Raw genomic sequence first — 17,297 nt, forward strand, 5'->3', positions numbered from 1 at the left:
ATGTGATTGATGCAATCAACCATGACGAGGTTAGTTAGGGAAAGCAAGGAAGGGAAACAATTATGAGGTCCTCTTCAAAGCAAGCCACCTCATAGTGGATGACCAATGGTCCAATGAGGCCAAAGGGGTGCAAGGTGTAATGAACCTTTGCTGTACCTGCCTCCCCTTGCTGATAACTAGGGCTTGATCTATCCACCAAAAGTTGGATTTAGGGCCACAAAAGGAAATTACGGTTTCCTGCAACATTTAGATATTTTATTTTATATGTCAGCAGTAATATTAGATCAGTGGCATAATTATTGCAGCACAAAATACATACACGACCCATTCTAGATTTTGAGGATTTTCCAGGTTGGCTGGGCTACCCATCCAGACCCATCCCGTCTCTTAGGGCTAATAAGGCCACCTGAGGATGGGCCTAGCATACCCCTGGCTTGCACTCATTATCTTGAATGTACTAACAAACAGAGGATATTAGGAAGATAACAAATGCATACAGAAAACATAGATTCATGACTATATTACTTGGTTAACATTTGTCCATTATATATAAATTTGTAGGGATTAATTCATTATATTTGTGCCTAGTGTCAGAAACATGACTATAATTAATTAGCATTCCTTTTCTTTACTTATTAGTTGTGTCTGAGAATGAATGAACTATTTTTATTCTTCTATCTGTCACTAAAGTGTATTTTAATGCAGCATACTAAACCTGATATTGCAGGTTACCTATCTGGTGTGAAGATTAATTTCATTTTACCCTTTTGTACATTACAAATGTGCTTAGTTCATTTGGCAAGACATTTTTTAGGCATGGAACCGATTTAGCAATTAATCTAGGCCACTAGTTAAATTATATTCATTACTGTTATATGAGGAATGAAAGCAGATTTAATACAACTTGCACAAAGACATACTTCATCATTTCGACATTTAAGCGGATTGGTCTGGGGACATACCAGCCTGCTGGCGATGGGGAGGGATGCTTACTAGGCGCTAGTCCTTCATCGCTAGGAAGAACCAGCACCTAGCCCTTTCACATCGTTTGCTGACTGATGCATTCCCAGGGCAGTCCTCATGGTTGTCTAGGCATCATAAATTATGAAAACTGAAATAAATATTATTACTGAGTTATGAAGTTACCTGTTGGATGCTTCTCCTTGCCCTTCTCTCCTTGTCACCTCCTCTTCCATGTTTCCTTGGGGTATGGGTTTATACCTCTTTGAAACCACGCGATTCCCCTTGAAACATGGCGTCTATTCTGGAGGTGGCTTGGGAATGGACGCGTCCTTTCATTACTCCCACTAATTAAAATAAAACGTATTTTAAGCGGTAAAAATAATTTATGTATTGAAAATATATATATTTATGTACATGTATTGTTTAATATTTCTAATCATTGCCCGCTGTCTACATGGGAATATGACAGTCCTCCCCCCTTACATTGCTTGTCCTCAAGCGATGTGGAGATTTGGGTGGTTGAAGATCTCTTCACCCTCCCAGGTTGCATCCTCCTCCGGCAACCCTTTCCATAAGATCAAGTATTCTACAATATTTTTACTCTTTATTCTCCTTTCTCTTACGTCTAAAAGGGCTTCTGGCTCCAATGTTAATTTTCCCTCGTCATCTAACAGAGGTAACTCCTTGCATGGGGATATCTGCTGCCCTAATGCTCTTTTTAATCTAGACACATGGAATAAATTGTGGATGCGGCTGCCTGGAGGAAGCTCAAGTTCATATGCTACCTCTCCTACCTTCCTTGATATTGGGTAGGGTCCATAGAACCGTGGCTTCAGCTTCTCTGCCCCACTAGATTTCAGCAAAGACTGTTTGTAAGGCTGCAACCGTAGGAAGACTAAGTCTCCTATCTCAAATGATCTTTCAATAAGATTACGATCAGCGTATATCTTTTGCTGATTTTGGGCTTGATGTATGTGATCTTTTAGAGCCCTTAGGATGTCCATGATTTCTTGAATAAAATCCCTGGCTCGTGGTACTTGACTTTCTGGAGTAATTAGTGATCCAAAAGAGGTGGGTTCATAACCATAAAGTGCTTTGAATGGGCTCATTTGGATCGACATATGATGTGTAGTATTATAGCAGTATTCTCCTAAATGTAACCATTTGATCCAAGCTTTTTGCTGCCCAATGACATAATTTCTTAGATATCCTTCAATCCATTTGTTGACGATTTCAGTTTGTCCATCGGTTTGGGGATGATAGCTAGTACTCGGAGTGAGACTAGTCCCTGCCATCCTGAAGATTTCTTGCCAAAATTGCCCCATAAACCGGTTGTCTTGGTCACTTATGATATTTTGGGGAAGCCCATGAAGTCTGAAGACTCCCTTGAAAAACACATCTGCTACTTGAGATGCTTGGAATTTCTTTGTTATAGCAAAGAAGTGTGCATATTTGGTGAGACGGTCCACAACCACATATATACAATCTTTTCCTTCGGCCTTGGGTAGGCCGGTGATAAAATCCATCGAAATGCTTTCCCACTTCTGTTCGGGAATGGGCAATGGATGTAGCAACCTGGCTGGGTGGTTGAGTTTTGCTTTGTTCTTCTGGCACTGTGTACATTCTTGCACGTATTTTTGGATTTCCTTCTTAAGTCCTTTCCAAGAATACCATTCTCTGATTTGTTTATATGTCTTATAGAACCCTGGGTGTCCTACCAATGGATTATCATGGTACTCTTTAACTATTACTTCCTTGAGTTTAGAGTTGGGGACCAAGTACAACCTGTCCTTATATAGGATAAGCTCCTCCACAACTTTGTATTCTGCATGACTTGATGGGTCCCTCAAGATCTCGCTAGCAAGAGGGTCTTTGGCGTATTCTACCAAAAGATCATATTTCCAATCAGCATTTATAGAAGTTATGGTATTTATTTGTGGCTTCCTTGATAAGGCATTTGCTACCACATTGGTTGTTCCTTTAACGTATTCAATATCAAAGTCATAAGCTTGTATCCTGCTGACCCATTTTTGTTGCCTATCATTTAGATCCCTTTGGTTTAAAAAGAATCTTAGGCTATTATGAATTGTCTTTACATGGAATTTGGTGCAAACCAGGTATTGGTGGAATTTGGCTAGGGCATGCATGATGGCTAACATCTCTTTATCATAGACGGGGTAATACTTTTCTGTTTCTGTCAGCTTACGGCTTTCAAAGGCTATGGGGTGTTTGTTTTGCATGAGGACAACTCCAATCCCTTCTCCGAAGGCATCACATTGTAGTTCAAAAGGAAGGGAAAAATCAGGGATAGCTAGGACGGGGCATGAGCTCGTAGCTTCCTTCAGACTTTCAAAAGCTCTTTGGGCTGCTTCGCTCCAAGTGAAAGCCCCTTTCTTAGTTAGATCGGTGAGAGGGGCTGCCACTTTGGAGAAACCCCGTACAAACCTTCTGTAGTAACTGCATAACCCCAAGAACCCCCTTAATTGTGTGAGGGACTTAGGTCTAAGCCCTTCTCTGATAGTGGCTATCTTCTCCTCATCCACGCTAACCCCCTCCGCATTAATCTTATGCTCTACATATAGGATTTCCTCCATTCCAAACTCACATTTGGACGCCTTAGCATAAAGTGACTCTTGCTCTAGGATCCACAATGTGTCCTCAATGTGTTTGAGGTGCACCTCCCAAGTTTTGTTGTAGATCAAAATGTTGTCAAAAAAAACTAGTAGAAATTGCCTTAGTTGCTTGCGGAAAGTATGATTCATACATGACTGAAATGTTGCTGGTGCATTGGTTAGACCGAAAGGTAGAACCAAGAATTCAAAATGTCCATAGTGACACCGAAAAGTTGTTTTGTGGATGTCCTCTTCCCTCATCCTGATTTGATGATATCCTGATCGAAGATCGATCTTGGAGAAATATCTGGCTCCATGTAGTTCATCAATCAACTCATCTATCCTTGGGATTGGGTACCTATTTTTGATGGTTTTCATATTCAGTGCTCTGTAGTCAATACACATTCTTAGAGTGCCATCTCTCTTTTTAACAAGTACCATCAAAGATGCGAAAGGGCTGGAACTAGGTTGCATGTGTCCCATAGCAAGTAGTTCCTTAATGGTTTTCTCAATTTCTTCCTTATATTTGTGAGGGTGGCGATAAGGGGTAGTGATGATTGGTTTTGCCCCCTCTTCCAATTCTATAGTGTGTTCAAACCCCCGTTTGGGAGGCAAACCTTGGGGAATTTCCCCAAACACCCCTTTATATTTCTCCATGATGGGTTTGATGTCCATATGCGTGGATTTCTCATGAGTATTGCTCTTATCTAGTATCATGCATTGGGCCACCCATTCTCCTCGTCCCTTTCTAAAAATTTGCTCCAATTTCTTACAAGAAACCACTTTAGGGCTACCATCAGGTAAACCCTTGAGAGTAACTTCCTTCCCTTCATGCTGAAATCTGATTATTTGGTTTGGGAGATCAAACATGAAACATCCCAGTGAATAAATCCATGGAGTCCCCAATATGATATCTGTGTCCAATGGTACCACGTAGAGATCTTCCCTTACCGGATGGCTACCTATTATGAACTCCAACTTAGGTACCAACTTAGTGCATTGGACCCTTGCCCCTGTGGCTGTTGCTGCTTCGAACCCCTTAAAAGTCTATGTGGGTAATTTATGCTGCTTGACAACCCTTTCATCGATGAAGTTATGGGAGGCTCTACTGTCCACAAGTGTCACTACTTTCTTCCCTTTAAGTGAACTCTTGATTCTAAACAGGTTGTGTTTAGCAGCATGTGTGATAGTGGCAACTATGGCTTGATCTTCCTCCCCCAGTCTCATCCTTTTGCTAGGTGGCTCTTCCTCATCCTCATATGGTGAGGCTTCTATTCTGTGAGCTCGGCCTTGACATTTATGGCTCCTTCCTTCAAAGGGTTTTAGGCATGTGAAACAAAGTCCCTTCTTTTTAAGGTCCTCCAAGGCTGAACACATATGTCCCTTTTCTCTCTTTCCCTTGCAATAGGTGCAAGACCTTACAATCCCTTCTTGATTGTGTTTATTGTCCTTGGGTGGTGGTTTGGAGGAGTTGCCAAAGGGCTTGGTCTTGTCCTTGCGTGAGCTTTCTTCAAATTTCATAGCTTTTTGTATAGCCTCATCTAATGTTTGGGGTTCATGGGCACTTACTATGCTTTTGATTGATCCCCTCAGGCCTTCTATGAATAGGTAAGTAAGCCTTTCTTGTGTTAGACCCGGTACCATCACTGCTAATTTCTGGAATTCTGTGGCATAGTTTTCAATAGTCCCCTGCTGCCTTAGTTGGGTGAGCTCTCGAAAGTACCACTCAGGATGCTTTTGGTCAAATCTTTTTATGAGCTTTTGGGTGAACTCCTCATACGTGTTTATAAGTTGATGTCCTTGAGTGATGAGGCCATGGTGCCACCACTCATGGGCAACTCCGGATAGATGAAGTACAGCAAATTTAATGGCATTGGATTGAGTCATAGGGCTAAGGGATAAATAGGTATCCAGTTTTTGGACCCATGACCTAGCCGATACCTTTCCTTCCCCATCATAGTTGGGGATAGTCACCTTACTGAGCTTGTTTTGAAGCTCTTTGTGGGATGGAGGATGTCTTTTGTTACGGCCAAGTGTCTTTAGTTTGGCATCACAATAGTCTTTGAAGGTTACAAGATCTCGTAGTTCGAGATCCAACCCGCGGTAGTCTGCAAGGATTTGGTCTACATTTCCCATGGGTCTATCATGGTTATCATCACTTATTGGCGCTTCCTCAGGTAGGAATGAAGGTCGAGTGGGCCTTGAGTTGGTGTCCTTTGACGGGGTGGGGTGGTGGTTTTCAGAATGATTGGATTGGACTTCTTTGGTGTTATGGGTGCTTATGTTTTGGAGGGCCTGAAGGACTAGTTGGTTATTCCTCTCATTCTGTTCAATGAAGGCCTGCATGGTTCTTTCAGTTTGCTCCCTCAGTGCTTGAGCGGTTTGCTCCATGAAGGCCCTAAGTTCATTACTAGCTTGTTCACTCATGTTGTTGGCTTCTTTTTTTTTCTCTCTTTCTAAGGCCCCACGGGATCTTTGGCTTTGTTGCATCAACTATTTCCATAGGGTGGCAAGAAGGAGGCTCTGATACCACTGTAATGAACCTTTGTTGTACCTGCCTCGCCTTCCTAATAACTAGGGCCTGATCTATCCACCGAAAGTTGGATTCAGGGCCACAAAAGGAAATTACGGTTTCCTGCAACATTTAGATATTTTATTTTATATGTCAACAGTAATATTAGATCAGTGGCATAATTATTGCAGCACAAAATACATACACGACCCATTCTAGATTTTGAGGATTTTCCAGGTTGGCTGGGCTACCCAGCCAGACCCATCCCGTCTCTTAGGGCTAATAGGGCCACCTGAGGATGGGCCTAGCATACCCCTGGCTTGCACTCATTATCTTGAATGTACTAACAAACAGAGGATATTAGGAAGATAACAAATGCATACAGAAAACATAGATTCATGACTATATTACTTGGTTAACATTTGTCCATTATATATGAATTTGTAGGGATTAATTCATTATATTTGTGCCTAGTTTCAGAAACATGACTATAATTAATTAGCATTCCTTTTCTTTACTTATTAGTTGTGTCTGAGAATGAATGAACTATTTTTATTCTTCTATCTGTCACTAAAGTGTATTTTAATGCAGCATACTAAACCTGATATTGCAGGTTACCTATCTGGTGTGAAGATTAATTTCATTTTACCCTTTTGTACATTACAAATGTGCTTAGTTCATTTGGCAAGACATTTTTTAGGCATGGAACCGATTTAGCAATTAATCTAGACCACTAGTTAAATTATATTCATTACTGTTATATGAGGAATGAAAGCAGATTTAATACAACTTGCACAAAGACATACTTCATCATTTCGGCATTTAAGCGGATTGGTCTGGGGCCATACCAGCCTGCTGGCAATGGGGAGGGATGCTTACTAAGCGCTGGTCCTTCATCGCTGGGAAGAACCAGCACCTAGCCCTTTCACATCGTTTGCTGACTGATGCATTCCCAGGGCAGTCCTCATGGTTGTCTAGGCATCATAAATTATGAAAACTGAAATAAATATTATTACTGAGTAATGAAGTTACTTGTTGGATGCTTCTCCTTGCCCTTCTCTCCTTGTCACCTCCTCTTCCATGTTTCCTTGGGGTATGGGTTTATACCTCTTTGAAACCATGTGATTCCCCTTGAAACATGGCGTCTATTCTGGAGGTGGCTTGGGAATGGACGCGTCCTTTCATTACTCCCACTAATTAAAATAAAACATATTTTAAGCGGTAAAAATAATTTATGTATTGAAAATATATATATTTATGTACATGTATTGTTTAATGTTTCTAATCATTGCCTGTTGTCTACATGGGAATATGACACAAGGAATGCCCCGCCATTGGGCTTAGAAGTGAAGGATGTTCCGGACACGCTATTGTAGTTTCGCCTCAAACCTCTATCATGGTTGACCATTGGATTAAGGAACCCCAATCATAGGGAGGAGAATAAGGGTGACAAGAAGAAGGGACAAGCTATACGATTCCTCACTAGGTACACCCCCTCATATGGATAGCAAAGGGCCACATGAGGCCAAGAGGGATGGTATATCCGCTCTTAGGCCTAAAGCAGAGGATCATTTAGGCACCCTAACATGCCTCCTTATCCTAACTCCCCTAGGGTTGAATTCCATTAATAAATTAGATATATCTTATGATTAAGTTAATGTTCCTAACCCTAGTAGAGAAGATCTATGCTTTTGGTTTAAAATAATGTTTCTTAAAGAAAAGATCTATTTTATGGATTGTGTTTCAATATTTACCTTTTTAAGATCTCAACAAGGTAAATGATATCACTCACTCTTCCATTTCTTGTTTTACTTGGAATTGTGACTCAGGGCAAAAACTAGGGCATTTATAAAAGGGGGCATTAAAGGGAGTAAGGGGAATTGGATGGAAATTGTTTCAATAGAATAGGATTTGGGAGGGGATTGTGCTACTCTATGGATTTGTCCTCTTGTTTGGAGGATTCAAAATTTCAGATTTGGACAAAACTTGAGGTAGGAACCTCATTTCTCTTTCTTTTAAATTCAAGTTGCTTGTAAGTGATTTGAATTGTTGAAAGAAGCATTTGATTTGTTTAAATCATTTCATTTGAGTTAGTAGATTAATTGTTGTGAGAATTTTTTGAGAATTTTTCATTTTACACCATTACCATGCCCAATTTCCTCTAGAATGGATAATTTGTGGATTTTATGATAGGAATGTGGTATTGGGCACCTAAGGATCAAAGGATATTCTTATATTTTTTATTTTTGCATTTGAATTTTTATGAGTTTTTTGAGCTCTTTTAATGAAGGATTTGTCTTTTTCCTAGTATTTGGTGAAAATGAAAAAGTGGTAAAAAGTGGAATTACAGTCAAATCTTGATAGATTGTTGTAGCATCATAAATTGTACACCTTTGATTAGGGTGTCCAATTTCACACTCTCCTGGCACTCATTTTAGTATTTGCAATTCCTCTATGCATTATAAGACCTTTAATGTAATTAATTAATATTTAATTCAATATTATGAGTCTTATTCCACTTTAATACATCATCACACTCTTATTTGGGCCCTTATTTCTAGGTGTGCACTTTATCTTTTACTATATTGATTTATCATAGATCCTACCCTATTTCATATCTCAAGACCATGTTCCCCAATTTAAACATTATATATTGTCGCACAAACTAAATTTTGGCATTAGAACCCTATTATCTCACAAACCTAAAAATTCGGGCTGAAATTGTCCGAACCATGTCGATAAATGTATCTCAGTCCTACACTTTTTGCCACAAATTTCCGAAGGATAATAAGACGGTCCTATCCTATTCAAATCTAGCTCCATACGAAAATATGATAATTCTAAGTCGGCTAGAAGTGATTTTATTATGAAATCCCTATATAAGGCATCCCTCTCAATTCATTTCATCAATCTATCATTATCTCATCATTATGCTATCATTCCAATTCAAGAGCAACTATTATTTTTCAAGAGCAAACCAGATTCAAGGAGCAGCAAGCTATATCAAGACATCTTCAATTATGTTTCACTTATGATTTCATGATGGATTTTATGTGATTTATCATGTTATTGAATCAACACATGGAGGACTTATCTTAAGAACATTGCTTCATCAATTGAAGGTATAATCAATTTAGTCAATCATTTCAATTCAAGCATCTCCAATTCAATTCAAGGGTTAATTCCAAACCTAGGGTTTGACCTAGGCTAACCCCTACCAACAACACCTTTCCTCTCTTTTTGTGTGCAGGCGACAAGTTCAAGAGCCACAAATAGTAGGAGCAAAAAGCAGAGGACCAAGACAGCCTAAGCGCCATGGACCCGAGAAGTGAACTTCCAATGAGCATCTAGGAACACATTTTGAGCGACCTCCTGATCCCGACAATACCTTTTTTGTCTGCCCCTGATATCTAGGGACCAAGTTGATTTTCCTATCCCAATCCTACACTTTCAAGCCGAATTTTCAAGGACAAGTTCCTCTATAATGTCCCCTTTTATAAAATGCCCTAGTTTACCCTGGATTATAATTCTTAACTATTAAGGGTGGGTTAGAGAGGGAATAACTTTGTCTCTTTAATAGAAAAAACCCAGAGTATTGTCTTATCTCCCTGATGGTTGCAGGTTTGATCTGTTCCTTATGCTCCCCTTTTTCGAAATTATTCGATCCTCAAACACCAATGCAATACTTAAGCATTGATCAATAATTAATTACCAATACAATACTGATCATAAATAGTAATACGTTATTAGTCAGTAGGATGCAGATATAAACAGGATTCATTACGCTATGTATGGGGAACTCATACCACAACCACTGTATAGAATCGAACTGTTGTATATTTGCTTTCTTATAAATACCAAATCTCATCTCATTCAATGATGCCTTGAATGCATGGGTGTTGTCTTCTTATACTCCTTCATCGAGCTTGGAGGATTACAACCTTCCTTCAAAGTGGTGAATGTTGGAATGGGATGTGTTCTTTTGCTACGAACCGTATGTCTCTTCATGATTTAATCGCTCTTTTTAATGTATCGTTGTTTATTCTAACTAATCCCTCATTCCATCCTAGAGAAGATCACTACTAGAAGGGAAGCGGATTGGTTCTTTCATATAAATATTATTTACTATATATCAAATCTTATCATATCTGCCCTACAATATCCAACTGTTGAGGATAGACAATTGTAGCATGTTCTACAATCAATGAAATTGTGAAGTCTTACTTGCATAGGACAATTTCATACTACGGTTAGGATCTGTTTACTGTTTTGGTCTAGTGTCATGGCGGGGACATGATAGTCTATATTAATATTACTATTAAATACTGCATAAGAACATGATCAAGCTTCATATATTAAGCACATCCCCATGCATACCACCAAGAACAAGGATGTTACTGCCTGTAACTTAATAACAGTTCTGATCTGATCTGATTGATGGTGCTATCATTGGAGGTTTTTGATTCCTTTCCTTTATATCTATCAATGTGAGGGAGAGGCCACACCTCTTCATCATGTATGCCCTTTGGCAAGAGACATGCCCTTTTCACCATTAGCACCCTTTGAAAGAGTGCAATTCTTCATTATATCTGTCTTTTGAAAGGGACACAACCTTTCATGATCTGATCTATAATTCTTATTTACATCAGATCTGCACTTCTGATTCCCAAATTATCCCCTCTCAAATGAGGTACTCTTCTCCCTTTTATATCTCATGTTTGAGGGAGTCGCAACTTTTCATTCCATGTCTTTTGACCATTCATTAACTTAATTAAATTTTAATTATATTTAATTATATTATTTTATATTTTTATTTTTATTATTGTGAATTTTAATTTTATTATTATTATTATTTGCCATTAAATTCTATTTCAAAGTGGGGACATTACATCCTCTATGTTCCTTCTGTTTGCATACAGTGTCTATAGCTTGTTGTTCATGTTTTTTCATGTCAAATTCCCATCATTTACCCTAGATCTAGCATTCAAATTACATCCTTTCAATTGCATCCTCAACTCGATCAAAAGGGAATAGAATCCAATCAGTATTCAACCCTCCTCTTACTGAATTGAGGTTGAATCCATTGAGTTCACTCTCCTTTTAATGTAGTGTGTGTGAAACAGGTATAATTCCTAGTTTACATAGCTAAACTTGTGAACCCTATTTTCATCCATTACAATTGTAATGTGGAATGATAGATATATCATATGAATTTTGAAATTGGATCAATTCGGATTCTATATCATGTCACTATTGAGGATTGCGAAATTATGCTTAAGTTAAAAGTTGAAAAAAGTGAGATTGGCATTGGTTTATTTGATTTGATTCTCCATTCATGGAGAACATGATGAGCTTAGGATTAGGTACTAGAAAGGGTCAAGGGAGTGGCTCCCAACGTGTCCCTGCCCCAAAGTGGGTTGAAGACTTGATCGCGATGTGGGGAGTCATTTAATCAAGTGATAATTATTAATAAAACATGAGTAATAAACTAATCAAGATAATGGAAGCCCCTTGCATGTCTTGAGTGCTCGTAAAGGCTAAGAATGTCTTGGGAAGACATGGCTGCTCATGGAGCACTGGACTTGTATGATCACACATTCTCATTCGTACTCGTACGAGAGGAAACCCGGTTTCGCATGTTGCCATCCCTTCATGCACACGTGATGACACTCCCTCATTTGCACTCTAGCATCTAAGCCCTAGTAGTTTGAGTAGCACCCGAGAGATGTTCTACTCCTTTCCTTTTTGGTGTTTACTCCATGATGTTGCATGATGTGTAACTTCGCAATTGGTGTCTGTGCAAGCCTATCTTCCCTTGTGTATTCTTTGATTGTTGTGTTTGGGTCGTGTGATTATCTCCATAGCACGATGGGGTGGACCTACAGGTACCACATGGTTGGGTGGCATGTAAAACCACTATTGGGGACCAGAGGCTTTGGCATCGGAGTCAACATTGGACTCACTCTTCTCACCTCTCCTTTCAAGTTCTTCGAGTTATTTCAAATCTTGCAAATGTATAATTCAAGGACCTTGTGTCCTATGCTATGTAATTGGTGATATTGTTTATTGGACCTTCTTCAAGAAGGATTGTAATCAAATGTAAATGAGACTGATTAGTATAGTTTGCATGCATCCATGTTGGTACTGAGCACAAGTAATCTTGCATCTTTCCTTATATTTCATTTGTTACAAAATGGTTAAAACGAATGTAAGAATCTTACTTTGGGTTTTAAAATGAATCTGGATGTGATAGAGTCATCTTGGACAGTGTTATAGATCACTCGTGTTGTTGTCTTATCCTCTATTGTCGTTCCACACCATGTTGTGTCATTTCTAAGTTCGTTTGAGGCCATTCGAGACATCTTGTAAAGACTTGTAAATGTGTAAAGTGTCATAATTGTGTATTCTTGCATGATTAGCTTAGGGCAAGAGTTTAGGATGTTGGTGAGGTCATTACGCACCTACCTATCCTCCCCTTTTGTGCGTCAATGGCATCTAGTGTCCAAGGGAGTCAATCTTCTGCCTTCTTCCCCAAGTTCTAGTGTTTTTGTGTTCCTTAAGCTTCGTGGACACCTCTAGCCTAACCCATTCCATTCATGGTGTCCTCGAGACCAATCCCTACCATTGGATTACTCACTGGCAGAGTAGCCGGAAACTCCCGAGTCCCTCCCTAGGCGCACGTATCCCCGTATCTGAAACAAATATGTATTCGATACAGCTTGTATACACGTTAGATATTGTACCCATGCATGCCCAAAAAACCTTGATTTCCAGCCGTGACAAATACTATGTGATTTGATTTTTAAAAAATTTGACATAAATCTTCTTAAATTTAATTTTTAAAAACTTCATTCATGCAATTTTAAAAAAAATATGGTATAAACAAAACCTACACCAAATGAGAAAGACAAATGAAATGTTTTTCTATTTCAGCACCCATTTCTTTGGGTTATCTTCCAATGCAACTCTACTATTTTTGCATATTGTAAATTGTTAAATCAACTTATAATTATTAATGTAGCAATTATGTGTCTATATTGCTTTTGAAGTAATGAAAATCTCCTCGAATAACTTAGAAAATTATGTTGAATATATGTGTATGTGTTTTTTATGAATGTTGTGTCCTGCCGTATCCATATTGGAGGACTTAAAAAATGGCCGTATCCATATCCGATACCATATCCGTATTTGTATCCATATCCGTGTCCATGCAACTTTGCTCACTGGCCAAGACATTTGTGCATCAGAGAGGACTACAGTGCAGGAGGTTGTCTCAGGGACACTAGCACCCTGAATGGACACTAGAACACCTAGAGGACCCCAGTGCACCACACTAGTCTCCTACTAGGGCACTAGTGTCCCAGTTGGGCAACCTAGTCCACCTAGGGCGCCAGTGTCCTCACTTCTTTGTCGGCAGACTTTTAGGAGCCCTCGATAGGCAAACCTTGTACACAAAAGTTGCTCATTAGGTCATAGTGAGTCTGATGAGCCTTTGAGGTAGTCCATTTGTGTTGTTAATGAAAAATTAGGCTGTCGATTGCATTGGTATGTGTCTTGTGTCCATAGGAGGCTGATTGTCATACCTAGGACTGAGGAGATAGTCAAGTTTGTTGTGTGAAGTCTTGTATCATCTTATGAAGACTTGTAAAGGTTGAAACCCCTTATTGATCATCCCTAAGGTGTTCCAAGCCTTCCTACATGGTTGGTTGGTGTTTTTGGAACCAAATTCTTCCGCTTGTGCATCACCAAGTTGCGACAGGATGTTGTAAGCATGCAGTTTGTGCTAGTGAACTTTTGTAAGTTGTTTATGTTTATCTTAATTGTTTCAAAAAATATATATTCCATGCTTTCTTGGCTTGTGTCCTCGAAGGTTCCTAGCAGAGCATTACAAGATACAAAACATCTGAGATGGATCCACACTTAATACAAACTCACTATATTAATGAACTTCATGTGGTGCATGTGGGATAACTCCACACGATGCAATATTAACTGATTGTAACAACCCTAAGGCCCAAGGGTCGGCCCCACATACAAAATGGGTGCCCAACTTGACTAACTAAACTATGATTACTACAATGCTCATAAAATAGTAACAGCACAAGGTTAGGGCTTAAGGGTCCTAACAATGTTCCAGGCTCATTTTATATGCTTTGTAACTGCATTTGTTTTTTTATAATTTAAATATTTTTTAATTTTCCAAGTTTTGTCAAGCCACCAAATACAAGTCAGAATTGAGTCTGTTTAGTTTTGCTGAGTCACAAGCTTTTGAACTCGAAGTGGGAGATGTGTGCCCCCAGAAAAGAAAATGCTTCAGCATCTAACACCCATTTCCTCCGCAAATTTCCCCTTACATGAAAACTTTTCTACTGTACATTGTACGGAAATTTTGCAAAAACTTTCATGCTTGTATAAAACTTTTCTGTCAGAAAAAAAAAATTGAGAACTTACTCTAGGAACATCACACAGCTCTTCGTATCATTGTATGAAATGTTTCCACCTGAGCAAAACTTCAGCAAATACTAAAACCAGTGAAACTGATTTTACAAAAAGGCTTCATCAGGACAGCATAAGCTTTCTTGAAGGGTAAGAGATTACCGACTCCTGTCATTATAATGAAAACATCAAGTACCTACAGCTACATATAAGGCCTGTACTTTTGAACTTCGGGAAAATACTTTATAAAAATCAGATGTTCCACTGTGAATTTGACAGAATAGATACTCATCTGACATGGCTTTTATGATAAGGTAAACATTTTTCCTAAATCACATTCCAGCCAGATGCCAGTTTGGCATTTAAGACACTCTTTTTGTGACGGCGTATAAGGCGGTTTCCTTTTCATTTACCGTAATTTTTGTACCCCTTAGGCTTCCACTTCGTGACCAACACCTTGACCAGAAACCCAACCTTATGAATTCACCTATACCCAGAGTACGACGACCCACAATGCCTAATGGTGTACTGAGATTGATGCCGATTCTCCCGTGCCTTCGAAGATTGCAAATGAGCAATACTGTTTACCAAGCAACGAAAAGATAATGTTTTGCGCGGGTTCACTTTAGTCCCACAATACCAGGCCACCAAGACAACGGCAAGCCTCTGTCTCTCTGAATGTCTATGGTTTATAAGAAACCAGCATAAACAACATTACATGGGCAGTCTATCGGTGCCTAGGAATGTCGAGCTCGTCTTCTATATGTCGCCCAAGATATAACAGTTTACATAGACAAATACTCACGGCCTGAAAAAATTAAGTATCCCTCCTATCATACTAGCAAATGAAAATGGGTATTCTGATAGAGATATTACCTTTCATCGTCCATGGCAGCTCATTTACTGAGGAAAAGCAGATGCCGCTGTTCAAATATATTACAGTTTCATTTCTTTTCGGAAACAGAAGCAGAAGCAAAATGTAAATATTTTTTTATATATGCTAAGGTAAAATCTTTCCATTATTTTATATTTTAAAATACGATTTCACTCTTCTTTTTGGATTTTTTATTTTTTCCTCAAGACCATTTTACAATTTGCCCTCGGTGCTCATAAAGCTAATTATTTGTATCTTAAGTTTCTAAAATGGTACATTGGATTTTGAAAAAAAAATTATTGTCTTTATATGTGATTAAATTGTTCATAGTTATTGTCTTGGTTTATGAGTAGTCAACACAATGATATGGGATTTGTTTTGTACACAAGGGTCAAAAAGTAGTCATTTCAAAGTGTCATCTCATACATATCTCCTATCGCCCTATTAATTGTTCACTTAGACCACCAAAAACAAAATTAAAAAATATCCCACTGCTATCTACCTAAACTCCTAATTATACCTTATGCAAATTGTGCAACCACTTATGTATATATAGCATTATGCTCAACCTTGAGATAAGGTCAACTATTTGTTAACCAACTATGCACATGTGGAAGTCTAAACTCGTGGAACTCCATTTGAGATAACTCAAATCACCTCTAAGGGTGCCCTGACGTCACTACCTTAGAAATGCATCTAAGACTAGATCAACAACACATGACCCACTAGGAGATGACTAAATCAACCTCCAACACTAAACCAACATATTTATTTTCGTTTTAAAACACCAGTAGAAATGTTCCTATGATAACATCATGATACGTGAAGAATAGAGGAGCATAAGAGATCATACTTTGTGCCTAATCCCAACACTGGTGCATGTAAAGCAAAACAAATACATATCCGATAACAACTATTACATTTATCTCCAATTGGAGTGCTTCAATATATACATGATCAATGATACAATACATGTTCCAGTATACAAATGATTACATTTTGAGAGAGAGAGAGAGAGAGAGAGAGAGAGAGAGAGAGAGAGAGAGAGAGATCCACTGTTGAGGAAGGAGGTAAAATTCATCAAGCTAGTCACAAAGCAAGTCCTCCAATCCCCAACAATGGTTGTCAAGGCCACCTGACCATGTGGTACCCTCAAGTTCTCCCCATTGTGCTCGTGGAGATAGTCACATGGCCCAAACAGTCATACAAGTATACAAGGGAGAGAAATGGGTTTACACAAGAGCCAAACATGGAGCAAATACTCTACATGAACATATCAATCCAACAAGAGTCGTAAAACCACAACAAGATGGAAATTCTTACAATGCATCACTCACATCAAAGATAAACAATCAAGTAGGAGAGAGGGTGCTCGAGCATCAATAAGTAAAACATCAAAAAAGCGAGGAAGCATCTTCAATCAACAACAATAACAAGAAGTAGGCACCCACAAGAGCAACATCAAATTTTCTATACAACATATATCACAATGAGATAACCAAAAGATCAAGCAACAGTAAATCCATAGGGTGTTACTCAACTAACAGGACCTAGATGCTAGAATGCTAGTGCAGGAAGTGTCATCATGTGTGCTCATGAGGACACACCACATGGAACTATGCATTATCTCATGTGGAGAAGAATGACAATCATGCAAGTCCAATTGTTACATGTGTGGGCATGTCTCTTCGGACAAGTCTCAATCGCTCCATGTGCGAGCATGCTTTCCCAAGTCATCCTTAGCCTCGTACTAGTGCTCAAGGGGAACCAATTATCCTATCTCAAGTTTATTACTATGTTATCGTTGAATTACAAAGCTCCCCAATTAGATTGCCAAGTGTACCACTTATGGGTTAGGGACATGATTGGGAGCCATTCCCTAAACCCACTTTAGTACCTA

General features: G+C 38.9%; 1 protein-coding gene across 5 annotated transcripts in view; it reads right to left on the minus strand.

Annotated features, from left to right (window-relative positions):
- LOC131073157 (uncharacterized) overlaps positions 1-15,555 on the minus strand; it is a 160,351-nt gene extending 144,796 nt beyond the window's left edge. For 2 of the 5 annotated variants that reach the window (XM_058009549.2, XM_058009548.2), the window contains exon 1: positions 15,400-15,555. In XM_058009549.2, coding sequence (XP_057865532.1) covers positions 15,400-15,413 — 14 coding nt within the window. In that variant the 5' untranslated portion in view covers positions 15,414-15,555. Of the gene's footprint in view, positions 1-14,538; positions 15,354-15,399 lie in introns of those variants that run through there. The other 3 variants (XM_058009550.2, XM_058009547.2, XM_058009546.2) reach the window with 2 other exon arrangements.
- Positions 15,556-17,297: the final 1,742 nt, after the last annotated feature.

The sequence above is a fragment of the Cryptomeria japonica genome, chromosome 1 (genome assembly GCF_030272615.1).
Source record: "Cryptomeria japonica chromosome 1, Sugi_1.0, whole genome shotgun sequence".
Taxonomy (NCBI): domain Eukaryota; kingdom Viridiplantae; phylum Streptophyta; class Pinopsida; order Cupressales; family Cupressaceae; genus Cryptomeria; species Cryptomeria japonica.